The sequence below is a fragment of the Stenella coeruleoalba genome (assembly GCF_951394435.1).
Source record: "Stenella coeruleoalba genome assembly, chromosome: 7".
In the NCBI taxonomy this organism is placed as follows: Eukaryota; Metazoa; Chordata; class Mammalia; order Artiodactyla; family Delphinidae; genus Stenella; species Stenella coeruleoalba.
Genome location: NC_137153.1, coordinates 40,388,205 through 40,414,263, shown reverse-complemented (window position 1 = coordinate 40,414,263; position 26,059 = coordinate 40,388,205). Strand labels below are relative to the sequence as shown.

Here is a 26,059-nt window from a genome sequence, read left to right as displayed (position 1 = left end):
GTAGGAAGTCAGGCTAATATTCAGACAGTTAGAAAGAAGTTACAATGTCAGTAAGCTTCAGATATTCACGTGATGAAAGAGGCTCCTAATCGCCAAAATAGAAATTAAATTAAGCAGTTGGCTCTAGGGAATGGCAAGGAGGAGGAAATTAAGTCAGTTGTCTGCCTTTCCAGACCTGGGTCTCAACTTCTGCTTATGACTGAAGGTGCTGGCATGTTCTCCCTGATTTCCGCACGTAGTAAACGGCATCTTTAGTTGAACATCAGCACCATGGCTGCAAGGGAGCTGATAAAGAAATGTGTATGAGAGGCTGTTTCTCTGTACCCTTGGGATATAATGATTATCTCTCTGAGTTTCTCCAATAAAATAAAAATGTACACAGAGCATCTATTTCACTTTGGGTTTTAGCGGAATTCAGGCTGGACCCTGTCTGTCACTTTCATCATTCCTCCCCTAACCTGTGCATATTTGGCATCCCATGCTGACTGTCCAGAGCCCCTAGGACTGGTCCCTGAGTTTATTTCTTGGTGCCTTTAATTCCTGCCCGGCCCCTGAGAACCCAGAAACTGTGAGAAAAGCCAGTATTTGTGTTTTCCAGGGACTTTGCAGAGGTGCTAATTAGCTCCTTTGCAAAAGTTCTATAATCAAACAGTAAGAGGATTGTTGATTTTTTTTCCTTCCCTCCTCCTCCCATTTGGCTTTTGGACCCAATAATAAGTATGGTTCATACAACTCATCTTGTTCTTTGGCGTGTAACCCTGCTCTGGGCTGTGCTGCTAGCAGCCTGACAGGGCAGCTGCCCCGGTGCCGGCCTTGCTAGCCGACCCGGAACCTTGACAATGAGTGTGTCCTCTTTCTTTGCCTCCTCGCTCCTCTTTCTTCTTGGGAGGAAGAATAGGGTTTTTGTTTCTGTTTTTGTTTTTTTTTTCCTTCAGAAGGATGGGGATTTCTGATGGAGATGAAAACATTTGTGCCTCACAGGCTCTGGTGAAGACAGGCAGAGTGACTTGTCAGTGTATTATACTGCAGTGAAACCCATTCTTAATTCACGTTCCAAAAGAAAAGATTTATGTGGGCACATTTTACAACTTCCCGCTGGATTATTTTTTCACGTGGGTGAGCACTTTACACTCAGTGTGAGGAGAGAAGATGCCAGCGTAGAAGGAAGAGGGCACCCTCTTGTAGATGGGGGTTTGGATGAGAGGAAATCTCAATATAGAATTAAGCTGGGAGTGGCCGTGTGCCTTCTTCATTTATGAGATGCTAAAGTGGCATTTTCTTTATCCATCAGCTGACTAGTCTTAGTTCATGTATTAGCTCCCCCTGGTCTTTAACCCTTCTGTGAAAGAGACTGGCCAGACAGACCAGCAGACTTCAGCCCACGATTTGGTGAGACAGACGCAATAGACGAGCCTCAGTGAGGCCAGGATTGCTGTCGCCGCAGATTTCCCGTATTTACCTGACTCTCAGACCGGTGCTCACCTTCCTGAACGGGAATCAGATACTGAAAGGCTCATGGCAAACTGTTGAGGGCTCAGCTGTTTTGTAAAATTTGATGTTTGTTTTACATTCATGTGACTCATGAAACACACGTCTAGAGGACCAAGCACTGCACACGCTTTAAATAAATTTGACCGGTAAACAAATTCACAGAGCGAGTCAGCTGCCAGGATTAAGGGTCTGAATTTCCCAGCTCAAGGTCTCATGGCACTGATCATTGGAAACCGAAACTCCCATTCCCTTGAATAAAACTACATATTTGGAACACATCAGTAAATTCATTATTATTTTTCAGTCACAAATAGGACATCTTTTCATTGTCTGGTTGGTCCACTTCTTAAAATGATATGTTGCTAGAATATTTCCAGATAAAATTTGACATATTTTTATCTGATATTTTGTTGTTATTCTCATCACGAATTTATCTAGTTATTTGGAAGTCATATATAAACAATCTCAGCAGAGTTTATCAATCAATAGGTGTTATCTTTCCTATTAGGATGTGTTCAATTCAGTTAATATTCAGAGTTTTGTGTGTCGTGTAATTTCAAAATATTCATGATGCTTTTTAGTTTTAAAGTATCTTTTCCCCTAGTGAGTTTATGGTTTAAATTTAACTTAGTTTAATTTAATTTCCCTATTAATTGTTCAGTAGATCAGATATCTCTAGGAGGTATATAACTTGGCTCTGAATATGAAAAAGAAAATTTTGGGTAAAAAAGAGATTCAAAATAGCCATTACGAAAATTAGGCCCCCTCAACCCCACTCTCAAGCAAGAATTATAGGAGAGGCAGGGAAAACTAAGGTATTACTCTAGGTGAAAGGAAGAGATTACTGGATCTAAAGTACGGCATGAACCATGATCACATAAAATTACATTTTGAAAAAAACTCTATTTGAATACTTTATTCCTGAAATGTACACTTGTAATTCACATTTAATGTTTTTGATTCCTTTCAGCAATTTTACCAGAAATAAACTGACGGTATTGTCTAGGAAACATTTTCGTCACCTTGACTTGTCTGAGCTGTAAGTAATGATTTTGTATGGCATTTGGGGAAAAAATTTCCAAAGGAAAGTGTAATCACGTATTTTTTAAAATAAGTGATGCTGCAGGTCTATTTTTATATCAAAACTCATGAAAAATGACTTCTTAAATTTTGGTCATTTGTTCTTTTATTCCTCCATGAAAACATGATTCAGCAGTAAAAAAAAAAAAAAAAAGAAAGAAAAGAAATCTCAGTAGTAATATATCATTTATAATGAGTTTAAATGTTGTTTTTACATAAAAGACTTGTTTTCTAAAGGAGGGAAAATGAGAAAAAGATGAGGGTTTTGTGTGAAAAAGGCGGCAACATGTCTCATAGCATCTGTTTGGTCCTTGTTCTGTCCAGGCACTAATGGAAAGCAAACTCATTCAAGGAGAAACAGCAATGGGCAAAACTCGTCAGTTTATACCCCGACGACAGTGCCTGCGCTCCCTTAGTGAACATTTGGGGAGAGGCAGTCCTCTCCCTACCCGACCATCCTTGTGAGATTTCCTTCTAGGTCTGCCACTGCATTCAGGATTTATCCTTATCCCCAAATCCCCTTTGCTGAAAAATGATAGGGAAGATATTGAAATGTATCGATTACTAATAGCCAGCATTTCCAAGTGTGCTTAATTCTTGTGTTATCACCGTGAAGCAAATATAAACTGTTGACATTCCTATGGGTCAGGTACCCAAAGAACCTTAAAGCACAGGCTCTGTGTGTCAGAGGTGGGCCCAGATGGACAAGGCCTTTGAATACCAGGCAATAGCTTTTGCTAAAACTATCTGTTGCCTGAGTTGTAGGGTCCACCCCTATTCACAAGGAAATCGTGCGGATTAGAAGATGCCACTAGTAGTGCGATAACAAGTTAATAGGTAGTCATGAGAGTTACATGGTGGCAATTCTTTTGGGAGAGACTTAATTCAGGGAGTTGAAGCGCTGGCTTTCTAACCCAGGGATACGCATAAAAAACTTAAGGAAGTTATGTGCAATAAAGTAGGCTACTCAGTGTAAAAATTTTGAGCATCATTGCAGAGAATTTTCTTGATGGGTTAAAAATTAGAGTTCTGATTTCAAATTCACATGTCTCAATACCACCCCTGCAGCATATTTAATTAATTCATTCAACAAATGTTAATTGTGTACCTGTTGCAAATCAAACTAACATGGCACTAGGCCATAGGGATATAAGGAGAACGGTATCTGTACTCCAGGACTCTGCTATCCAGGGGGAGCGGTAGAAGCCTGAACAAATTAAGTACAACACGCTCTAACAGTCGCTGCAAAAGGAGTTTGTACAGTGTGTGAGAGGAAGAAGCCAGCTGTCTGCCCGTGCCGTGTGGTCAGACGAACGTTGCTGTCTTTGTAGCTCAAGATCCCTTTGCTTCTTTATCTCTTCTGTGGATTCAGTCGTACCTGCTTTCAAAAAAGATTTCTTAGTTTTTCATGGACTCAGAACACCAGGAAACCTCTTGGATTAGTTGGGGTTTAAACATTGTGGATATCATCTGCATTATATTCCATACCTAGTAGTCTCAACTCTTATTTTGGTCTTGGAGGGATATTTGGAGGCAATCAAGCAGACACAAATTAAACGAGTCTGCCAGGACCACATTTTCTCCAAGGAAACTCCTGGAAAAGTCTCCAGGGATTCCCTGAGATTGTTAGAACCCAACCAGAAAACCACAGGAGTAAATGGTGTTGCAAAGCCCAGGTCCTGTCCTCATGGAAATCTTAAGTATTGTGGTTAATGCCAGGCAGAGCCTATGTAATGATTTTAAATGGCCTCATTTAAAGGCTCATTGCCATAAATGGAAGTCATTTTAAACAGGCCACTGAGTGTTATAAATAAGCATTTAAAGATTTTTTTTTTTCTTGTGGTTTTTATTTTCCTCTTGACTACTTCCTCCTTGACCAATCACAGGCCACAGGAGTCCAGGCAGCATGGCTGAATAGTGACTTTCTCTTTGCAGACCCTCCCACAATGGGCTAAGTAGCTCAGTCTGGACCTTGGTTGCACTTGCTCTCGGAAACCCTGAGCTTGGCGTGCGTGTGTGTGTGTGTGTGTGTGTGTGTGTGTGTGTGTGTGTGTGTGAAGGAGGTCTAAGAGCTCCCTTCCAGGTTCTGTCTCTCACATTCACTCCAGCTTTCTTGCATCAGTCAAACTGAACTGTGGTTGCATCATTTGGAAAGCTGGGAGTGCACCCTCCTGGCTCTCACACTTTAGTCTTAGCCTTGTATTCACAGTCTCGTTTTCAATTCAGATGAAATTGCTCTGCACTCTACTGAAGTTCGAACTTATTAAGTGATAACACTTGAATCTCTAGCCTGGTTAGACATAAGTATGTTAGTGTTCCCGAAAACTTAACGTTGACTTCTTCACTTAAGATCTTCATAACTGTATAATATCTGTGATAAATTTGTTACGGTATCTTATTTTCCCCCATCTTTTGAGACATCTTTTTCTATCCTATATTATAGTTATTTCTGTTCCTACCTTGTTTCCCTATGGGTCCGAAAGGTCTCACATCACTTTGCATCCTTTAGCCTCTAAGGGGTGTTTGCACATAGCAGAAGATCAGTAAGTATCAGGTAAATGAATGAATAATAAGTACCGTTATGCTATAAAGATGAGTATGACTTCCAAAGATAGCCGGCTAGAAGAAATTCATAATGCTGTTAGTGCTTCATAAACACTTCTGTAGCTAAAACTGAAAAAGAGAAGGCTGACTGGATTTCATTTTTGTTCCATGTAGGATCCTGGTGGGCAATCCATTTACATGCTCCTGCGACATTATGTGGATTAAGACTCTTCAGGAGACTAAACCCAGTCCAGAAACTCAGGACTTGTACTGCCTCGATGAAAACAGCAAGAATATTTCCCTGGCAAACCTGCAGATATCCCATTGTGGTAATTTACTTTTATATCAATAAGTTCTACTTGCTATTAATTATTCTAATTCCCTGGGTGTGGTAGAGAGTCTGGGAAGGTTACCACTACCTGGATTTTATATGTATGCTGTTGATATCTCCACTGAGTTGGGCCACTTTCGTGTGCAGTGTAGAGAAATCAGCTGGGAGAAACTTTGCTGAGTGTTCTTTGCCAGTAGAATATTAATTCTGAATGGTGGACTTTAAAGTGCACAGAGAAAAAAATACACTGTTTATTCCTTTGTTTCTTTGTTCGTTTGTTCATCCATCCAACTATTCATCCAAAAAGTACTGGCTGAGAGTGTGGTACTTCACTGGCCACAGATATACTTGGTTGGCACCTAGGCCATGCAGAGGAAGGATCTCAGGGGGATCAAGTGTCCTGGCAGCACAAGAACATGCAGTTCAATCCAGAACATTCCCTTATACTTGTCTTGTTGCCGGATGTCAGTGTATCTTGATGGGGCACCACAAATCTGCCCTTTGACTTGCTTTCCCCCATTTTTGGGTTTACAATCTCCAGAATTTAAAAGGGCATCATATGATAAAATTACAGCTCTGTGAATGCCAGTGTGTTTACAAGAAGGGAAAATCCAAGTGTTCTGGTTAGGATTTTACTGCTAAGGGCTCTTGGGACATGCCTCTGCAGTACCCACATATGCATATTATTCCTGAGTTGAAATTTTAATCAGTTAATCAGTTAACAATTAAATGTGATCTTCTCGCCTAGTGGCTGGTGACACAGCAGAAAGCCACATAGCACCTGGTTCTTGCCCGAGAGGAATCTGTATATTAACCGTAAACTTCCAGGTCTTTGTTTTCAGAGGATCCTGTTGTTTGGAGTCAATTTTTATTTAAGGAAAATATAGCTGCTGCTCTTTTTTTTTTTTTTTTTTTTTTTTTTTTGCGGTACGTGGATCCCTCACTGTTGTGGCCTCTCCCGTTGCGGAGCACAGGCTCCGGACGCGCAGGCTCAGTGGCCATGGCTCACGGGCCCAGCCGCTCCACGGCATGTGGGATCTTCCCGGACCGGGGCACAAACCCGTGTCCCCTGCATCAGCAGGCGGACTCTCAACCACTGCGCCACCAGGGAAGCCCCCCTAGCTGCTGCTCATTTTTAATGAGAGTGTAATAAAGGAGTGATAAGTGTTTGTTTCTTCCCCTGCAGGGTCTTAGAAGACAGCAGTTACTCTTCCCACAGATTTTTGTTGTAACGAGAGCCCTTTGGTTTCATAATGGGGGAATTAAGCTTTGTTCCCTTGTCAGCTTCCCTTGACTTTCATTATTAGCCAGTATTAAAAAAATTTTTTTAATATCTATCTTTTCCTGATTGATAAGAGGATAACTGTTCTCTGTTCTGGTATAAATTTGTACTGCTGAGAGAAATTGCCCAGAGGGACAAGAAATTCAATGTTGAGTCACCTGGCTGCTTGGCCAGCTCCCAGATCCCCATGGCTGTGTGGCCACATTGTTTCAGCAACCACTGAGAGGAAAAAAGAGAAAGCATCTGACTCCTGCTCTGATTTCACAAAAGGCCTCTTAATAGACGTCTGCTTTGCCCTTGCCTGAAACCAATTCTCTTTTTTTTTAATTTTAATTTTTGGCCATATTGTCTTGACAGCATTCCTGTAATGTACCCACCTAATGTGCTGTTGATAGACTGCTGTGACTGGAGCAGGGGAGGGGTAGGAGTGAGCTGGTTCTAACTTTTCCTGACCACTTTGTCAATTTTCAGTGTTTTAAAATTTGTTTCCTACGAATTTGTCAATGAATTGTGTGTATGAGAGTGAGGCTTTGAATCCACTGTCAGAGGGCATGTGTTTGATTGATTAGGATTGAATGATTACATTTATGGTAATTTCAGGGTCAGCAATGCTTTTCAGAAAGCAACATTAGAAAAGGTGAACTGATAGACTTACTTTTTTGTGTTCTTAAACTGTCTTGTTCTTTCTCTGCTAATTTTTATTTTCTTTCCCAGTGTTTTTTACTTATTTATAATTGCACACATACTATTGATACATTTTGTTGCAAAAGTAATTTCTACATTTACACATAAAGCTTATCTTTACTTGTTTGTGACCATTTCAGGTCAGAAGCCATCGATCTATCCTATCTTTTTAATCATTGTGTGTTATTCACGGTAGAATATATCTTGATTATGTTAAATCTTCCATATTGATGGGCATTTCCCATTTTACTACAAAAGTGTTTCAACCAACCTCCTTATACATGATCTTTGTACATGCATACAGATGCAAAGATTTTTCTAGAGTACATAGCGGGAAGCAGAATTTTTGGTTAATATGGTTTGCACATTAAAAAGTGGTTGTACCAATTTATAGCCACCCCAGCAAAGTATACCTTGATATTAGCAAACTTCTTATTTTTTGTATCTCTAAAACACGGTATGTCATTGCTTTTTAGTTTGCACTTTCCTGGTTGCTATTGAGTATCTTCTATGTTTATTAGACATTGTGATTATTCTTCCTTGAATGGCCTATTTATACCTTTTGTCTATTTTTCTACAAGGTTATTCCTTTTCCTTCCTTTTCTTCCACTGACAGTGTTCTTTGTTTTATTTTTTCTTAATTGTTCGAAAGTTATAAATTATGTTTCTCTGTTTGTAAATATACAGTGCCAAAATTTTTTTTTTTAAGAAGATGTTGGGGGTAGGATTTTATTATTTTTATTTTTGCTGTGTTGGGTCTTCGTTTCTGTGCGAGGGCTATCTCTAGTTGTGGCAAGCAGGGGCCACTCTTCATCGCAGTGCACGGGCCTCTCACTATCGCGGCCTCTCGTTGTGGAGCACAGGCTCCAGACGCGCAGGCTCAGTAGTTGTGGCTCACGGGACTAGTTGCTCCGCAGCATGTGGGATCCTCCCAGACCAGGGCTCGAACCCGTGTCCCCTGCATTAGCAGGCAGATTCTCAACCACTGTGCCACCAGGGAAGCCCAGTGCCAAAATATTTACCACACATATTTAAACATATTTTCTGTAAGTATCTAGAAAGAACCCCCAACAAGATTAGAAAAGATACTTTTACTTCCCTTTACTTTCTCCTCCCTTCTCTGATTGTTATCCTCTGAGATTTTATTTTTTATTTATTTACTTTTTAAAATTAATTAATTAAATTTATTTAACACACATAGAGCTAATTCAAGTAATGAGATTTTATTTTTAGACTGTTACTTGATGTTTTTGAGGATTTACTGTTTCTTTTTATATCATTGATTTTTGTATTCCACTACTTCCTCTTGGAGTGGTTTTTCTTTTTGCTGGAGTATATCTTCTAGTATTTCTTTCAGAGAAATTAAAAAAATAAAATTCACGTTCTTGCCCAGTGCAAAAGCAGCCTGTATTTTTTCTTCTCATTGGAATTGGCTGAGTGTAAAATTCTAGACTCCAGATAACTTCCTCTTAGAATTTTGCAGATATTATGCCACGTTCTCTGTGTGTTCATTGTTGCTGATGAGAAGCCCGAGGCCAGTCTGATGCTTATTTCTTGATAGGTAACCTATGCTTTTCTTTTTCTCTAGAAGCTTTTAGGATTTTCTTCTTATCCATGTTATTCTTAAATTTTACTACACTGTAACTAGGCATGTGTGCATGCTTAAAATTTTATTTTGTTTGACATGCAGTGAACCTTTTCAATATGAGTGTTCACATCTTCAGTTCTGGAAGAATTTTCTAATTTATTTAGATGGTTATTTACACTTCAGGCTCCTCTCTCCATACCTCTCACCCTTCCTGTAATACTTTCCATCTGCTTGTCCTTTTGTGCTGCATAATGGGAGAATTGTTTACTCACTACTTTGCCCTTCAGCTATTTCTCCAGCTACTGAATTTTCCCTTCTGCCAGTTGATTTTTAATTTCTGAAATCTCTAGTGACTTTTTTTTTTTTAGTGACTGAAATACGCTTTTCCATACTGGGGTTCACCATATCTCTAGGGTACCTAGCATGACTGACTTTCTCCTGTAAACTTCCCGCACTCATTGCTTCTACTTGGGGGCAGCTGCAGCAGTTGTTGGATGCTGTGCCTGAGGTGGGAGGGCAAAGGTAGGATGTGGAAAGTTTATTCCTCTGTGCTTCTACTTGTTTTCTTAACCAGTGACCCGGTGGCTTAGTGGAGGGGAGGCCCCACTCTGCCCTGCCGTCCACCCCTAGTCTCAGGTCAGCCCAGCAGCTTCCCTGTTTTGTGTGGCACATACTCATGTGTCTGTTGGGAACTGTGCTGTTTTTCTTTCATTTAATTTCCCCACTTTCTCTTGTTCAGGAGTTTCTCATTGTTCTTATCCACCAACAGTTATACCTTCTGATTTTCCAACGTGGTTCTGGATTTTTTAAAAAATGAACCTAATTTCTAGAGATTTGAGATGAGAGGGGGAGCCTTCAGTTTGGGTCTTAGTCATGTATTAATTTTCCTCTTGATGGTTTCCCAACTTTTGTTCTTTAAGAGAAGTTAGGCAGATTGAGCAGTAAATTATGCTACATTGTTGAATTTAAATTCTGTCTCTGAAATTCCATGTTGGAGAAGTTGGATAATATCCCCAAGTCTTCAAGTTAGATGTCTTGTTTAAAACATGGATTCACGGTCAGTTGGCTTTTCTTTTAGGTCTCACCCTCAGCAAACTTTTAAAATATACCTGTTGTGTTTAAGTCACAGATTCACAGAGTTCATTGTACTTCCACTTTTTTTTTTTTTTCTTTATAAAGCTTGTTAGCTAACTCAAAAAGTAACTCATAAGAGTATGGTCTTGTGTATTTCATCACTGTAAACCCAACAATTTGCCAGTAACTACGGCCATTGTATTTGGTTTGCAACTGGTAATATTTTAATTTCCATAAAAAAGAGCTATTGGGATTTCATTCCTTTATGAGGTGGGCTTTCTTTAAAAAATTCCTCTTTTAGTATTTCATCATGTAAGCATTATATGATGAACAAATTCTCTACATTTTATAAGCAAAAATATCTCCTCCATGGTGCCTGATGTATCCCCTGAACATAACAGTCATTTGATTAATGTTTGCTGAATTGATCAATTAATAAATGCATGATCCACATTATATTAATGATCAGATTGAAACAGATTTTTGATATAATGGTGCAGATATTTCAGTTAAGTAAAAATAACTGAAACATTTATATTATTCTAGCCAAATTATTCCGTATTTTAGCACTTCGTAGTTCCCTTTGAAATGTCTGTCATCATTGCATTTTGAAAGAATCTCCTTGCTTCTTTTTCCTCTGCCGTTAGCGATTGAGCGAGCATGGTAGGCAGGGCTGGGAAGTTTAACTGTGCCATTCCCGATCCCATTAACAGCACAGTCAAAATGTCTCACAATATTTTTCTAACAGCCCCTCCTGCTGTGAATTACTGTAAATTTGTTCATGCTGTGAAACATGTTGTGGTCTGTTTCTCTACCAGGTCCTTTTTAACCTTAGAAAAACTTTGTTAATTACCAGGCAACAAAACGTATTCATGTAAAATTTCCACATTAATCAGAAAAAAAAGGGGTGCTATGAGCAGTGGTTCTGAAGACAGAAACTGAATTACACAAGTGTTAGTGAAGAATAGTTATTTTTCCAGATTGTGCTGATTTATCACTCCAGATAAAAGTGTTCCTGCTACTTCTTTTAGTGTTTTTCAATGACATTATTTATAACATTGTATATTCTAAATTCTTGTACTTAATTCCTGTACATTTGGTTGATCTTCAGTAGTTAGGTTTGCAGTACAAACCTTTCAATCTTTTCCCCTGGCTGGATGGCATTATTAAAGAACAGTGTACTTTATACTTTAATTTTTTTGTACTATAATTATGATTTAAATCTCTGGAAGAGAGTTTCTTCAGGAAGTGTTAATAGTGGATGATATGCTCTGTTCTAAGCAGACAACAAATATATTTAAAAGGCAGTATTCTTTTGGGTCAAATCAAAACAATCCCTCAGCCCATTTTACTGGTAACTAGCTACCGTAGAACATGCTAGCCCCACAGTGAAGATGAGATGGTAATTCAGTTGAGGGTTGAGTGTAGTTACTATATAAAACACTCTTAATGGTCCCATGAATTGAAATCAGCTTTGCCCTTGGTTTCTTTATTGATAATGGCAATTTCAATTTTCCATTTTTCCAACCTTCAAACTTTTAGTGTAGAGCCTCCTTACAACACATTGACAAAATATTATTTATGTTGGGAAAGGTCGGTTCACAGGTGCCCAGGAGGAGAGGCCTGTTTCCTTGAGGTAAACTGATTTGAATGATTTATTTTTAAGATTTACTTTTGGTTTCCACTATAATTTGTAGTATGCATGTCTGTTTAGCATATTTGTACATACTCCTTCTTTTGTTTTAAACTAGGAAAATAGGATAGTAATTCTATTTTGTTAGCATTCACAGAAGATTAAAATGAAATGCTGTATTAATACTCCATGTATAAATTAGATTGGTAAAAAACATTGTTTTCCTAGCATCTTAGCTGGATTGATTTTTTTTTTTTTTTTCTGAAAAGCAAGTACAAAGTCTAGTTTACTGTTTTGCTTCCTTTTATTAGAGATCAGGTTTTACCCACTAAAACACAACAAGCCACACAGTGGACCAGTGCTTTTCTTTGTCTTTTTAGAAAGGCAAATAAAGCAGGTTTTCTAACCTGTCAGCGGCTATTCAGATTTTTGTGTTTAGAAGTTTTGTGGTTGCTGTCACTGTCATGACATGGCTCACACAAGCCTAGAAGCACAGTTTCCCATTTGAGCTGGGAAAGTCACTTTGCTAATTTTCTGTCATTTTTGCAACCAGGTGTAAGGCAGCCACTTCTAAATAGGTCAGGCTCATTCTGGCTTCATTCCTGGTAGTGAAATATGTATGTTTAGGGGACACAAAAATGGGAAGATATTTCTTCCCAAGAAGAGAGAAAGTGAGTGGAGAGAAGACAGAGAGCTGACAAAAATCATAATTTACTTGAATATTTTTATACCCATGGAGTGATGATCCAATAAGAAATGAACAGAGCTTAGGCTTACTAAAATGAGGTGAAAAAGAACACAACTCAGGCCTACAGGTGGATATTGAAAAATAAAACCCAAACTTGACCCATCTCATTTATTGCAAAGCCAAGTTAATATTTCAAAAAGTTTAGAGGTTAGTTTTCCTCAATTATTAGGAAGTGAGAACGTGCATACTTTGAATTAGTGATCAAAGGGCCTAGTCAATATGGTCAACTTTCAAGAAGTGTGCACCAGTGGATGGAGCAGTGTCAGTGGCTGTTGACCTGAGTATGGTTGGAAAGGACATACCAGCCAGTAGACCTCAGCAGAAAATCATCAATCATTCAGTGAAAAGGCTGACTGTCTTTAGACCAGGGCTTCCCAAACTTTAACATGCATATGAATCACCAGCAGATCTTGTTAAAAAATATTGATTCTTTTCCAGCAGGTCTGGGTTGGGGCCTGAGAGTCCACATTCTAACAACCCCCTTGTTCCATAGATCACACTTTGAGTAGCAAGGGTTTAGACAATGGGTGTTGGACTATTCGTTGGGTTTTTGCTTGCACAACTATTATTCTTATACCTGACAGGAGCCTGAGCAATCATCTAGTCCACCAAACTTTCCCCACTCTATGTTCTGTGCAACTCTAATTCCTTGAGATGCTCTGTGTAGGAAAAAGAAAAACCCAAGGTTAAAGAAAAAAATATAGAAAATTCTGTAACTCTGGATGTTCACTGTGCACATTACTATGTTAAAAGCTCTAAGAATTCCTGCTCGAAAAGAACCATTTAACTTCCATTGATCTTATGGTCCTCAAGGTTGTTTGAGTACATACCATTTCTTTGTGATATCATGTTATGGCTTTGCTATTTTTACTTGAAGTCATTTGACAGAATATCAGATATACACATGTATAAATTCAGATGTAAAATATATTTAAAGCTAAATATCCATATTGATATTGGTAATAACATTAATAGCTAACGTTTATTAAGGACTTAATATGCACTAGACCTCATCTGAAATATTTTCCATATTATCTTATTAGGCATCCTAAAAGCTCTAGAAAGTAGATGTCATTAGTATCCTTATTTCCAGTTGAAGAAATGAAAGCTTACCAAGCATCATGAGTAAACATCTAATGAGTAGGGGTTGGCTTTAACCCACATCTGTCTGTCTAGGGCCTTAACCAATACACTGATCAGCTGCATCCTTTACTGGGCTCTTCCATGCCTCAGAGGTGTCTGTCTGTCCGGGCAGCTGGTCTTCTCTGATCTCCAGCGAGGTTTCCCGGCGTGTAAAGGAGGACAGCCCTGACACTTAAGTCAGGATCCCATTACCATAGTGCTAGAAGCTCTTGGAGACATTGCTGAGCTTTGCTGTGTACTTGTGCTGATTTCAAATCTTATTAAGCCAGGAAGTAGTGCCTGGCACATGGTTTATCCTGCCTTGGCTATTCATGCTTCCCAATTCATTTTTATTGTGCTAATTAAACCTCAAGTGGTATTTCAAGTACAGATTGTTTTTTCCATTATTGAATCTTTGGCCAGCCTATTAATGCTGTAGAATTAACGTGAGTCAGATGCTTACTCATTTGTGGAAGACTTTACATTTAAAAGATCTAGACTTGGCCAATTTTGCACAGATTCCTTTGGAAACCGCTATGACAGGGTGATACTATTTCTCTATAAATAAAGGAGACTCACTCTTCTCTCACAGATAGACACGTAATTATTTTTTTAATGAACCAAATTCCTAGATTATGGATATGTATTGGTATTTATAGTCTGTGCTAAAATGGATATTACAGTCTGGGAAAGGTAGTCTATTGTAGTGGTGAACATCTTGATCTTTGAGTTCAGTTCCTAGGTAGTTGGGCAACTTTGGAAGATGTACTGGACTTTTCCAAAACTCACATTCTTTATTAATTAAATGAAGATAAATACTTAACTTCAAGCTTGGTTGTAAGGATTAAATTAAATGAAACAAAAATGTAAAGTACTAGACAGGAGTTTCTGGTTCAGTGAATGCCCCATAGATATTATTGCTAGTACTATAATTAAGCAGACGTTTTTAGAGATATTAATCATGTAAATTTAGGCTTGCAGGAAAAAATAAACGACATTAGATTTTACAGGGGAGATTAAGATTACAGCATAGCATTCTCTGCTGAGACTCTCTTTATTTTAACTTCTTTTCTGCTTAGAATTTCCACACTTTTAGATACATTTATAAAAGGTGGACGTTTACACCATCGGTTTATATTCGAGGTGCCAGGAAGGGTGTCACCAAGATCCATTGGTGGAGCCTGCTGGTGGGGGAGCTCATACCTCAAGAGCAAGCACCATGGCAAGCCCTGGCTCCATGGTTTCTCCAGATTCAGCCAGATAAATCTATAAATACAAGAGAACGGGAGAGGAGTCAACACAGCTTTGTGTTTCTGCAGTTGCCATTGGAAAGTAGATGGATGAGTAGTGACTGACTTAAAGGCTGAGAATGCTGGTTACCAAGTGGGCAAGGGGGAAAGCCAAGAGGAAAGCTTGGTGTATATTGCAGAACTACTGCAAGGCTCAGGAAGTGAGAGAACAGGTAACACCAAACACAGGAGAGTGGTTGAAAGATTTTTGTTCCATACATCTCAGGTGTAAAAACTGGAAGTTTGTTCTCTAAAGAGGATAAAACAAAGGCCCAGAGGAATTCCAGGTAGAGCTGAGGCTGTGAGAGCCGTAGAGAGGATGATGGATTTACAGACAACTGAGTTTTGACACAGGTATCCTCCAATTTTTGGAAGTTTTCTTTACACCACTTCGCTTTTCTGAAAGCAATCGGAAGAGGATTTTTGCTTCTCCTAAAAAAGGTGAAAAGCAAAAATAGCGTTCAGCATTTGTTTTACGTGGAGCTCTTTAGAGGCAGCGCACATCCCAAGCAGGGAGGGGGCACCACTAAGCTCCTTCCTGGGAGCTACACTCAGCATCTCATCGTCACGCCACCATAGCTTTGACTGTGTCTGTGAGAATCTGTGCTTTATTTTGATTTATTCTGTGCATCTGTTAGAAGGAGGTGTCCTGAGGTAATTACTTCTTTACTTTATGTCATTTCGTCAAAAAGTTTCATAGGAGCGTTCTGCGTTCTGATAGCCAGGAAAACCTGTGTTTCCAGCCTCTTCCTCTTCCAAACAGTACACTGGAAGAGAATTATCTGAATAATTTGATCAATCCCATCCCCAGAAGGATTTAATGATACTGACACCAGGTGGTACCCATTACAGAGGCCAGTAATACTGCCCTAGTGATGCTGACAGTTAATAAATGTGCAATGCTTCTATTACCCATTCTTAAAGATGAAAGAACAGGGACTTCCCTGGTGGCGGAGTGGTTAACACTCTGCGCTCCCAATGCAGGGAGCCTGGGTTCGATCCCTGGTCAGGGAACTAGATCCCACAGGCATGCCGCAACTAAGAGTTTGCATGCCACAACTAAGGATCCAGCGACCCCCAAATAAGGAGCCCACCTGCTGCAACGAAGACCCAGAGCAACCACATAAATAAATAAATAAAATAAAATCTACATTAAAAAAAATTAACGAACAGTCAAGGATCACCAACTGTTTGAGAAAAGTTTATAATATGAAAGAAAACCACAAAACAGAGAGAACGAAAAGAAATGCAGATACAAAGTTGATATAGACAGAAGAAAAATTCACAAGAAATTATAATTAATATTTCATAGATATTAGAGATCAGCAGAGATATTGCATCCATGAAACAAACACATGGTGTTAAAAAAATAGAAGACCATTCAGGAACAACAACAAAAAGCCTTGGAAAAACTAAAAGTATGACAGAAATAGAGCAAATAGACAAAAAGATGGAAAATAGGAGAGAAAAGATTGAAAAAGATAGGCCACCCAGAAGGTCCAGCCTCCAAATAATAGGAGAGCTAAGTGGTGAGAGAAAGCATTACAGCGTAGTTGAATTGGCATCATTTTTTTTTCCCCTTTCATAGTGGTACATATCACAGTGTTGTGTCCTATAATTAAAGCTGTCTTAAATTTGATAAAATATGATAACTATTACACACAATGGTTCAGCTGTCTGTAGAGTTTATGTATTTATAGTAAACTTTATTGTACATTTAGACAACAAAACTTCATAGCGGGCTTCCCTGGTGGCGCAGTGGTTGAGAGTCTGCCTGCCGATGCAGGGGACACGGGTCCGTGCCCCGGTCCGGAAAGATCACACATGCTGCGGAGCGGCTGGGCCTGTGAGCCATGGCCGCTGAGCCTGCGCGTCCGGAGCCTGTGCTCCGCAACGAGAGAGGCCACAACAGTGAGAGGCCCGCGTACCACAAAAAAAACAAAAAAACAAAAAACTTCTTAGCAGATGGTAAGATATGAAGACAGAAAAGTGTGAATGTGGTATGGGCATGTGGAGAGAGCTGGCTTTCTGTGTGAACATGAGCCTAGTTCTCACCTTCCAGGGTGAGAGGTCAGTAGATAATGTTAAAACAGAAAAAACAAGAAGTAGCAATATAAACATGATATTTAGTGATATAGAGATCAATACCCAAAGAAGTTAAAAGAGGTGAAATGAGTGCTTCTGGGAATAGGAAATAGTGCCACATGGGTACTATTTCTCACATAGTAGTTTGAATATTTTTGTTTCTTTTTTTCCCCTGGGTTTGTAGTTGTTTTTATATTTTCTCAGTTTTATTGATATATAACTGACATACAGTACTGTATAAGTTTAAGGTGTACAGCATAATGATTTGACTTACATACATCATGAAATTATCACAATAGGTTTAGTGAATAGCCATCATCTCATATTGATACAAAATTAAAGAAACGGAAAAAAGTTTTCCCTGTGTCCTACATTATATCTCTAATATTTACTTATAACTGGAAGTCTGAACCTTTTGACTACCTTCATCTAACTTCCTCTCCTTCCACCCACCCCCCAACCTCTGGTAGCAACAAATCTGATCTCTTTTTCTATGAGTTTGCTTGTTTGTTTGTTTGTTTTTGAAGTATAACTGACCTACAACACTCAGTTTCAGGTACACAACATAGTGATTCAGTATTCTGTACATTTCAAAATAATTACCATGCTAAGCCTAGTTATGATATGTCACCGTACAAAGATATTACATAGTTATTGACTGTATTCCTCACTGTACATTTCATACCTGTGTGTATTTTGCAACTGGAAGTTTGTATCTCTTAATCTCCCTCACTCATTTCTTTCCTCCCTCTGGCAACTACCTGATTGATCTCTGTACCTGTAACTCTGTTTCTGTTTTGTTATGTTTGTTAATTTGTTTTGGTTTTTAGATTCCACCTATAAGTGAAATATGGTATTTGTCTTTCTCTGTCTGCTTATTTCATTTAGCATAATACTCTCTAGGTCCATCCATGTTGTTGCAAATGGCAAGATTTCATTCTTTTTTATGGCTAATATTCCACTGAATATATACACCACATCTTCTTTATCCATTCATCCACTGATGGGAACTTAGGTTGCTTCCATATCTTGGCTATTGTAAATAAGGCTGAAATGAACATGGGAGTGCAGGTATTTTTTCTGATTAGTGTTTTTGTTTTCTTTGGATAAATACCCAGGAGTGGAGTTGCTGGATAATATGTAGTTCTATTTTTAATTTTTTGAGGAATCTCCATACTGTTTTCCATAATGACTGCACCAATTTACATTCCCACCACCAGTGCATGAGGGTTCCCTTTTCTCCACATCCTTGCCAACACTTGTCATTTGTTGTCTTTTTGATAATAGCCATTTTGAAAGGTGTGAGGTGATATCTCAGGGTGTTTTGGTTTGTACCCTGATGATTAGTGATGTTGAGCCACTTTTCACATGCCTGCTGGCTATCTGTATGTCTTCTTTGGAAAAATGTTTATTTAGATCCTCTGCCCATTTTTTAATTGATTTTTTTTAATGTGGAGTTGAATGAGTTCTTTGTATACTTTGCATACTAACTCCTTATCAGATATATAGTTTGCAAATATTTATCCTGTTCAGTAGGCAGCCTTTTCATTTTGTTGATAGTTTCCTTTGCTGTGCAAAAGTTTTTTAAGTTGGTTGCAGTTACATTTGTTTATTTTTGCTTTTTCCCCACTTTTCTGAGGAGACATATCCAAAAAACCATTACTAAGACCAATGTCAAAGAGTATACTGCCTTTGCTTCCTTCTGGAATTTTTATGGTTTCAGGTCCTACATTTAAATATTTAATCCATTTTGAACTTATTTTTGTTCGTGGTATGAGAAAGTAGTCCAGCTTTGATTCTTTTGCATGTAGCTGTCCAGTTCTCTGAATACCATTTTTTGAAGTGGCTGTCTTTACTGCATTATATATTCTTGCCTCCTTTGTAGTAGATGAACTGCTCATATAAGTGTGGCTTCATTCCTGGGCTCTCTATTCAGTTCCATTGATCTATGTTTCTATTTTGGTGCCAGTACCATACTCTTTTGATTACTGTAACCTTGTAGTATAGTTTGAAATCAGGCGGCATGATACCTCCAGCTTTGTTCTTCTTTCTCAAGATTATTTTGGCTATTTGGAGTCCCTTGTATTTCCATACAGATTTTAAAATTATATGTTCTAGTTCTGTGAAAAAAACATTTGTAATTTGATAGGGATTGCACTGAATCTGTAGATTACCTTGGGTAGTATGTCATTTTAGCAATATTAATTCTTCAAATTCATGAGCACAATATATCTTTCCATCTTTGCTGATGCCTTCAATTTCTTTCACCAGTGTCTTATGGTTTTCCAAGTACAGGTTTTTTACCTCCTTAGTTAGATTTATTTTTAGGTATTTTATTATTTTGATGCAATTGTAAATGGAATCTTATCTTAATTTCTTTTTCTGATAGTTCATTGATAATGTATAGAAATGCAACAGATTTCTGTATAGTAATTTTGTATCCTGCAACTTTATCAGATTCATTGATGAGCTCTAGTAGTTTTTTGGTGGTATCTTTAGGATTTTCTACATATAGTATCATGCATCTTCAAACAGTGACAGTTCTACTTCTTCTTTTTCAATTTGGATATATTTTATTTATTTTCCTTGACGGATTGCTGTGGCTAGGACTTCCAATACTATGTTGAATAAAAGTGGTGAGAGTGGGCATCATTCTCTTGTTCCTGAACTTAGAGGTAGTTTGAGTGTTTTATATAACACTTTTTGTAGAATTATAGACTTTTTAAACTATGCGACTATGTATTTTGATTAAAAAAATGCATATTTTGAAAAAGTCACCTAGATCATACCACTGGCTTCAAGGAGATTAAAAAAAAAAATAAACCCATTTCTTATATCTTGCCATGGCATGCTTCTTACATTGGGAAGCTTAATTGTCATGGAAGTTGTCATCAGATATTAGAGCTAAAAAATTTTCGAGCTAGATCTTCTAATTGAACAGTGTAATTTTACAGAGAAGAAAACACATTGAGAGAGGAGAAATGACTCACCCAAAGTCACACAGTACGTTCCAGATTTAGGGTCTAGGGTTCCTGGCTCCTGACCCAGTGTTCATTCCGGTTAACTGCAGTGCCTCTTGATCATTTGTATACACTTCATTGCCCTGTTCAACTCAGAGTATTAGGGGGCTGTTTGAAACCCCGTGAAATATATAACATTGCTCTCTATTGGATGCTGGCAGGAAGGAAGAGCTCTGAAGAAGTCACACCAGCCACTGAAAGCCAGATCTTATTGGGAAGTCCTCTATCAATGGTGGGAATACCATGAGACATATACTGTATAAGTCTTGCTATGGTGTAGTTTCAGTAATAAATAATAATGGCTTTGTCAGTAAGGACTGCATTGTAAGAGAAGGATTTGTGCATAGTATGGTGAAGATGACGGGTCAGCTACCACTAGGTGGGCAGATTAATTGCAGTTTAATGGCCGTTGAAGATCAATTGCCTTTTCTGACCTCTGGGTTCCTCCTGAGGGTCATAGTTCCATGGAACACAGCTGTTGGGGTGAATATAGTCCTAAGCAGAGTTTCTGATACCAAGGGAGGGGCTTGCTTGACTGGCAGGACGTGATGTATTCTGAGACCCACCTTCATGTTAAAAATACTATGATTAAAAGCAGTATAGGGCTTCCCTGGTGGTGCAGTGGTTGGGAGTCCGCCTGCTGATGCAGGGGACACGGGTTTGTGCCCCGGTCCAGGAGGATCCCATGTGCCGCGGAGCGACTGGGCCCGTGAGCCATGGCCACTGAGCCTGCGCGTCCGGAGCCTTGCTCCGCAACGGGAGAGGCCGCAGCAGTGAGAGGCCCGCGTACCGCAAAAACAAACAAACAAAACAGTATAAACCTCCAAATGGTGTAATAGTTTAATGAAGTGATAACATTAATAAAGAAGAGCCAGCTTTTGAAATATCAAAGTATAAAAATGATGCTGTCCTGAAATATTAAATGTTTATAAGCATCAGAATTTCATCCTATAACAAATACTTTCTCAAGGTTTTTCCAAAAAAGAACTTTTCATTGGAATAACGATCCATAAAACTTTTTTCATCATATCATAGATAGGGTGACCAATTTTACCTATAATATTTAACTATGATTTATATAGCTTTGAAACATTCTAATGCTGTTATGGTTCAAGCTTCATGTCTTTGAAAAATGCTTTGAAACTGACTTCCACAGTTGGACTCTTTCAAAATGTAGGTCTGATTTTTAAACTTATATTTCAAAATCATAGTTTGTCTCTTTCAAAATCTAGTTCTGGTAGTAAGTTAGATTTATGAGTTATTTAATGCAAAAAGTGGATTTATGCAAAAATTGTAGACGCCTCCCACACTTTTGTCCTTGACTATAAAGAATGGAAGAGAGGAAACTGAGGGAAAAGTAAGATGATCTACAGATCAAATGACTATTTATGTGCAACAACTGGATTGATAACAGTAAAACAGAACAAGAGCTAGAAGACATAGCTCTATAAACTAGTGGGGTTTTTAAAAATAAAGGGTTACTCTGCAATGATATTTTTAAGAAATGTGCAAAATTTATTTTCATATCTCATCACATATCTTTTAGTTCACATCAAATCTGTAAAGCTCATCAATCTGGCAACTTTTCAGATCAACATAAATCAGTCTCAGAAAGTAAATAATTATTGAGTTTAAAGCAGAAAGAGTTTTCAGCTTGTTGCTGTTACTTTGATAATGCATCTAACTATCTGTATATGTCTTCCTTTACTTTCCTTGTTGCACAGGTTTGCCATCAGCAAATTTGGCTGCACCTAACCTCACTGTGGAGGAGGGAAAGTCTATCACATTAACTTGTAGTGTTGCAGGCGATCCAGTTCCGAATTTGTACTGGGATGTTGGTAATCTGGTTTCCAAGCATATGGTAAGGCTTGTGTTTGACTGTGCATTCATAGAGATGAGAGTGTCTCAGAACTTGAGATTGTATTAACCTAGTGAAAATCACTTAATAGAGAGATTTCCAATGAGTTTTTGCTGTGCATTTACTTTTTATCTATTCTTATTTAACAAAGACTAATGCAGGTTGCATTTTAGTTATTTATACCCCGTAGATTGGAAAGTCTGTAGGTCTCTAGTAAGCTTTTTATGTCACTGTGAGCAAGGTGAGTGACTCTCCTTGTGGTCTTTTCCCTCGGAGGAAAGTAGGTAGGAATTCAAGGATTAGATCAACTTTCACACATTAAGTAATTGAAATCTAGAGAAATAGAAGAGCTTCTGATTAACTCCTTTGCCTAAGCCCGATTAGGCTAGAAACTTTTTCCTAATGTTATAGATGATTTTCTGCAGTTAGGGGAAGAAACCCCAAATCTTGTTACTTTGGGTTCAGTCCTAACCAAGATTATGTTTGTCTGTTAATTCATTTGTAGAATGAAACAAGCCACACACAGGGCTCCTTAAGGATAACTAACATTTCATCTGATGACAGTGGAAAGCAAATCTCTTGTGTGGCAGAAAATCTTGTAGGAGAAGATCAAGATTCTGTCAACCTCACTGTACATTGTACGTAATCAGATCGGCATGTGTTTTTAATAGCAGATGATTGTGGCTACACCTACATTTGTGGTTGGGGCACTCTGGGTGCTGCTTTAGTGCATTAAAAAAGTATATGCAGTGTTTTGTGTATCCTTAATTAAGAAATATTATCAGCCCCTTTCACTTGTCCTATTTCTTCTAATCTCTCTTGTTCACGCGTTATCTTTAAGCTTCTTTTCCGATTTTAAGCGTGTCCTCTTGTGCCTTCCCCGTCTTGTCTTGATAGAACGTATTTTGAGCTGGTTATCCTCTTTTTGTTAATAAGTTATAGTTTAAATTCTGATAAACCAGTTTCTAAATTTTTTTCTCTGTAAAAACAATATGAACCTTTAAAGTTGTGATACCTAAAGTACTGAGCTGGCTGTTCACAAACACCTAATTATACTGTTGATACAAAAAAAAAAAAATTACCCCATTTATTTGACATCAAGCTTCTGTGGGGAATTGGAGGAGTCCTACTTAAATGACTGAAAATTATTATCACCTGCAAAAAAACTTTTATAACTGTTTTAAATTTCTCTCTACTGAAGACATACGATATTAAAGTTTCTTAAGCATATGTGCATTATTTTCCAGTATCATAAGCAACACAACATGTAACTTAACATTCCAGATGTTGCATTCAGTGTGAACGGTGTATGTATTCAGTAAAAAATACATAATCTTCACATGAGTGGAAATTCTGAGCTGCCATGGTATAAAGTAATGAGGTTTTACTCTGTTTGGATTAGGATTTGGATGAGAAAAACACGAGTGTGCATGTGTGTAAGTATGAATATGCATTACACACATGTAGGCACAAGGTTTGATACACTGGTTGACATTCACTTATAACACACATTCCGTATGTGATCGTTGGAGTGAATGATTGAAATCACCAACCTTTTGTCACTGTCAATACTACCCCGACGCCCAGAAGGTCCTGGACTCATAATTTCTCATCATTTTGACCCACATGGAAGCTTGAAGTCAATGTCATCCCCAAACACATGCAACCAGTTTCCAACTTTATGTCCTTAAGTCAACACCTCACATAAAGCTAATTTGAGCGTGGTGACAGGAAAAAGTGAGGCCTAGGCATGGGCACCTGGGCTGGTAGGAGGAAGGTAAGTATTGTCCCTGCCCCATCATGGTCCTTGTGTTTGTGACACAGACCTATAAGTAAGGGCACTCCAATTCAAATTTTTCTCAGTTTAGGTTAATATCTATGTAGTCTCCATGGTCTTGAGAATTGGCCTTGTCTATCAAAGTTTAGATAACAAGTAGAAGGAATAAGTGATAAAGAATATTAGCAACTGAGACATCCTTTGCAGTGATCCCACTCAGAGTGTATTTGTTAGCAGGCTATGATTTCCCCCGCTTTGTGTGATGAACATATACAACCAGGAAGCAGTGCATGAGGGGAAGGGCTACTGGATTAGGTATTAGGAGATCTGGATTCCTGTTCCAGATTTTCCTCACTCAGTAACCTTGACCAAGTCACTTAACCTTATTGCACTTGGGTTTCTTCATCTGAAAAATGATGCTATTAGGTCTCAAAGGTCTCTTCCAGTCCTTGATTTTATAATTATCAAAGTCAGATCACATAAAAATAAACAATTATGAGGGATTTTAAATAGCTTCACTCAGGATAAGTACTCTGTTTAAAGATGCTACTTGATAATGTTTGTTTCCCCTAAGAATAAAGTGCTTTATACTTCAGGTTAAAATAATCTCTAGTTTGTTTGTTCAGGTTTAGATAGGACCTCAGACATTTAAAGGATCAAAACTTTGATATCTCCAATTCCAGCAAAAATGGGTGTACTGTAATGAAAAGTAGTGCTTTTAAAGAGAGTTTCCTATTGACCATCGGTGAAAAATATTATCAATTTATCAGACTTTATAATAGTCAATCAACATCGATAGCAACATTCATTGCATTGACCAGTTTTACTTGTTTTAGAAAAGTTATGCAAGATCAGGGCTTCAGGCAAGATTTGCAAAGTCAGTTTTGTCATTATTTGTATTATTTAGTGAAGTCCTGTAAAAATAGTAGTCCTCAATGTTTTGGTGATTAATCTCCCTAGTATCAAAGGCATATATATTAGAAACCAAAGTCAACTTCAAATGAACGCTTTCCACTGTCAGAAATCTCAGGGATCTGTTTGGAGTTGGTTCTCACACTGAATAGATGTGAAAATGACTACAATGCATGGGCTTTAAGCAGAGCAGGGAAAGGAGTCTCTCTGAAGCTCTCTGTAGAAGTTAAATCAACCTTGATGATGATACAAAATATTGATGGATTCCAGAGTTGTGGGTCATGTGTTTTCTTAAACCAAACAATGGTTGAATAAAAATCCCCTGTTGATGACACAGAGATCTGGAGATGGGGAGAATTCTGAGCTTTCTGATGCTATTAACTCTCTCTTTTTCAATTTAGTTGCTCCAACTATCACATTTCTCGAATCTCCAACCTCAGACCACCACTGGTGCATTCCATTCACTGTGAAAGGCAACCCCAAACCAGCGCTTCAGTGGTTCTATAATGGGGCAATTTTGAATGAATCCAAATACATCTGTACTAAAATCCATGTTACCAATCACACGGAGTACCACGGCTGCCTCCAGCTGGATAATCCCACTCACATGAATAATGGGGACTACAAGTTAGTAGCCAAGAATGAGTATGGGAAGGATGAGAAACAGATTTCTGCTCACTTCATGGGCTGGCCTGGAATCGATGATGGTGAGTACCTGATGTTTTTGCATCTGGGGAGAAGATAGGGTATATCACTCAATTACTGACAACATCATGCCAAAGCCAAGTCCAGGGGCAAGGATTCATACTCTTTCCATGGAGGTGATGGGGATGAATAACTTTGAACAATATTCTGATAAACACACATTATTTTTCTCTCGAGTGTTACATGAGATTTTGTATCCACAATGGCAAAACCCAAACAAATCTGTGAGTGGGTGAACTGTATTTGGTTGGCTCATGAACTATTTAAGATATATTTTCTAGTCCCTTATCCATTTGGGACTCAGAATCCTGCTCTGTCATCCATGGATGAGAAACTAGTGTCGTGGAATGTTTTGCTTACCTGGGCTGACTGCATTGTGGCATCCTTTGATGGGATCCTGAATTGTTTTTCTAGGAGTGGTAAAAGTTCCAATCTGACCAATGGTTTGGGTTGGGAAAAGGATGGCTGGCATCAGGAGTCTGGTACATGGTCAGCAGAAGAATTTCAGTGGGAGCCTCAGTAAAAGCAGGGATGATGTCATGCATTTACCTGCTCCAGTTACTCTTGCTCAGTGAAGTATTCTTACTTGATTGATTGTGTTGCCCAAATACCTGGTACTATTGTAGAGACTGAGCCCTCTGGATACTGGGACCTGTACATGATTAGAATTCCTCACCATAATAGTCCCGAGTTAATCAAAGCCACACAAAAACAGCCTTGCAGAGGGGAAGGGAAAACAGAAACTTGGAGGCCCATGGGGTAGGGGCTGCTTGGGCAGCATGTACTAGTGTGGCTCGCAGGGCAGCCACATGGACAAAGGTGATGGCTGCAAGCCA

The 26,059-nt window shown here is 38.5% G+C and overlaps 1 protein-coding gene across 4 annotated transcripts in view; it reads left to right on the top strand.

Annotated features, from left to right (window-relative positions):
• Nucleotides 1-26,059, top strand: part of NTRK2 (neurotrophic receptor tyrosine kinase 2) — a gene marked incomplete at its 3' end in the record, with an annotated part of 377,788 nt that overhangs the window by 32,751 nt on the left and 318,978 nt on the right. For all 4 annotated transcript variants that reach the window (XM_079925508.1, XM_079925509.1, XM_079925510.1 and 1 more), the window contains exons 5-9: nucleotides 2,462-2,530; nucleotides 5,290-5,444; nucleotides 21,696-21,832; nucleotides 22,335-22,467; nucleotides 24,920-25,225. In XM_079925508.1, the coding sequence (XP_079781634.1) occupies nucleotides 2,462-2,530; nucleotides 5,290-5,444; nucleotides 21,696-21,832; nucleotides 22,335-22,467; nucleotides 24,920-25,225 (800 nt within the window). The remainder of the gene's footprint in view (nucleotides 1-2,461; nucleotides 2,531-5,289; nucleotides 5,445-21,695; nucleotides 21,833-22,334; nucleotides 22,468-24,919; nucleotides 25,226-26,059) is intronic.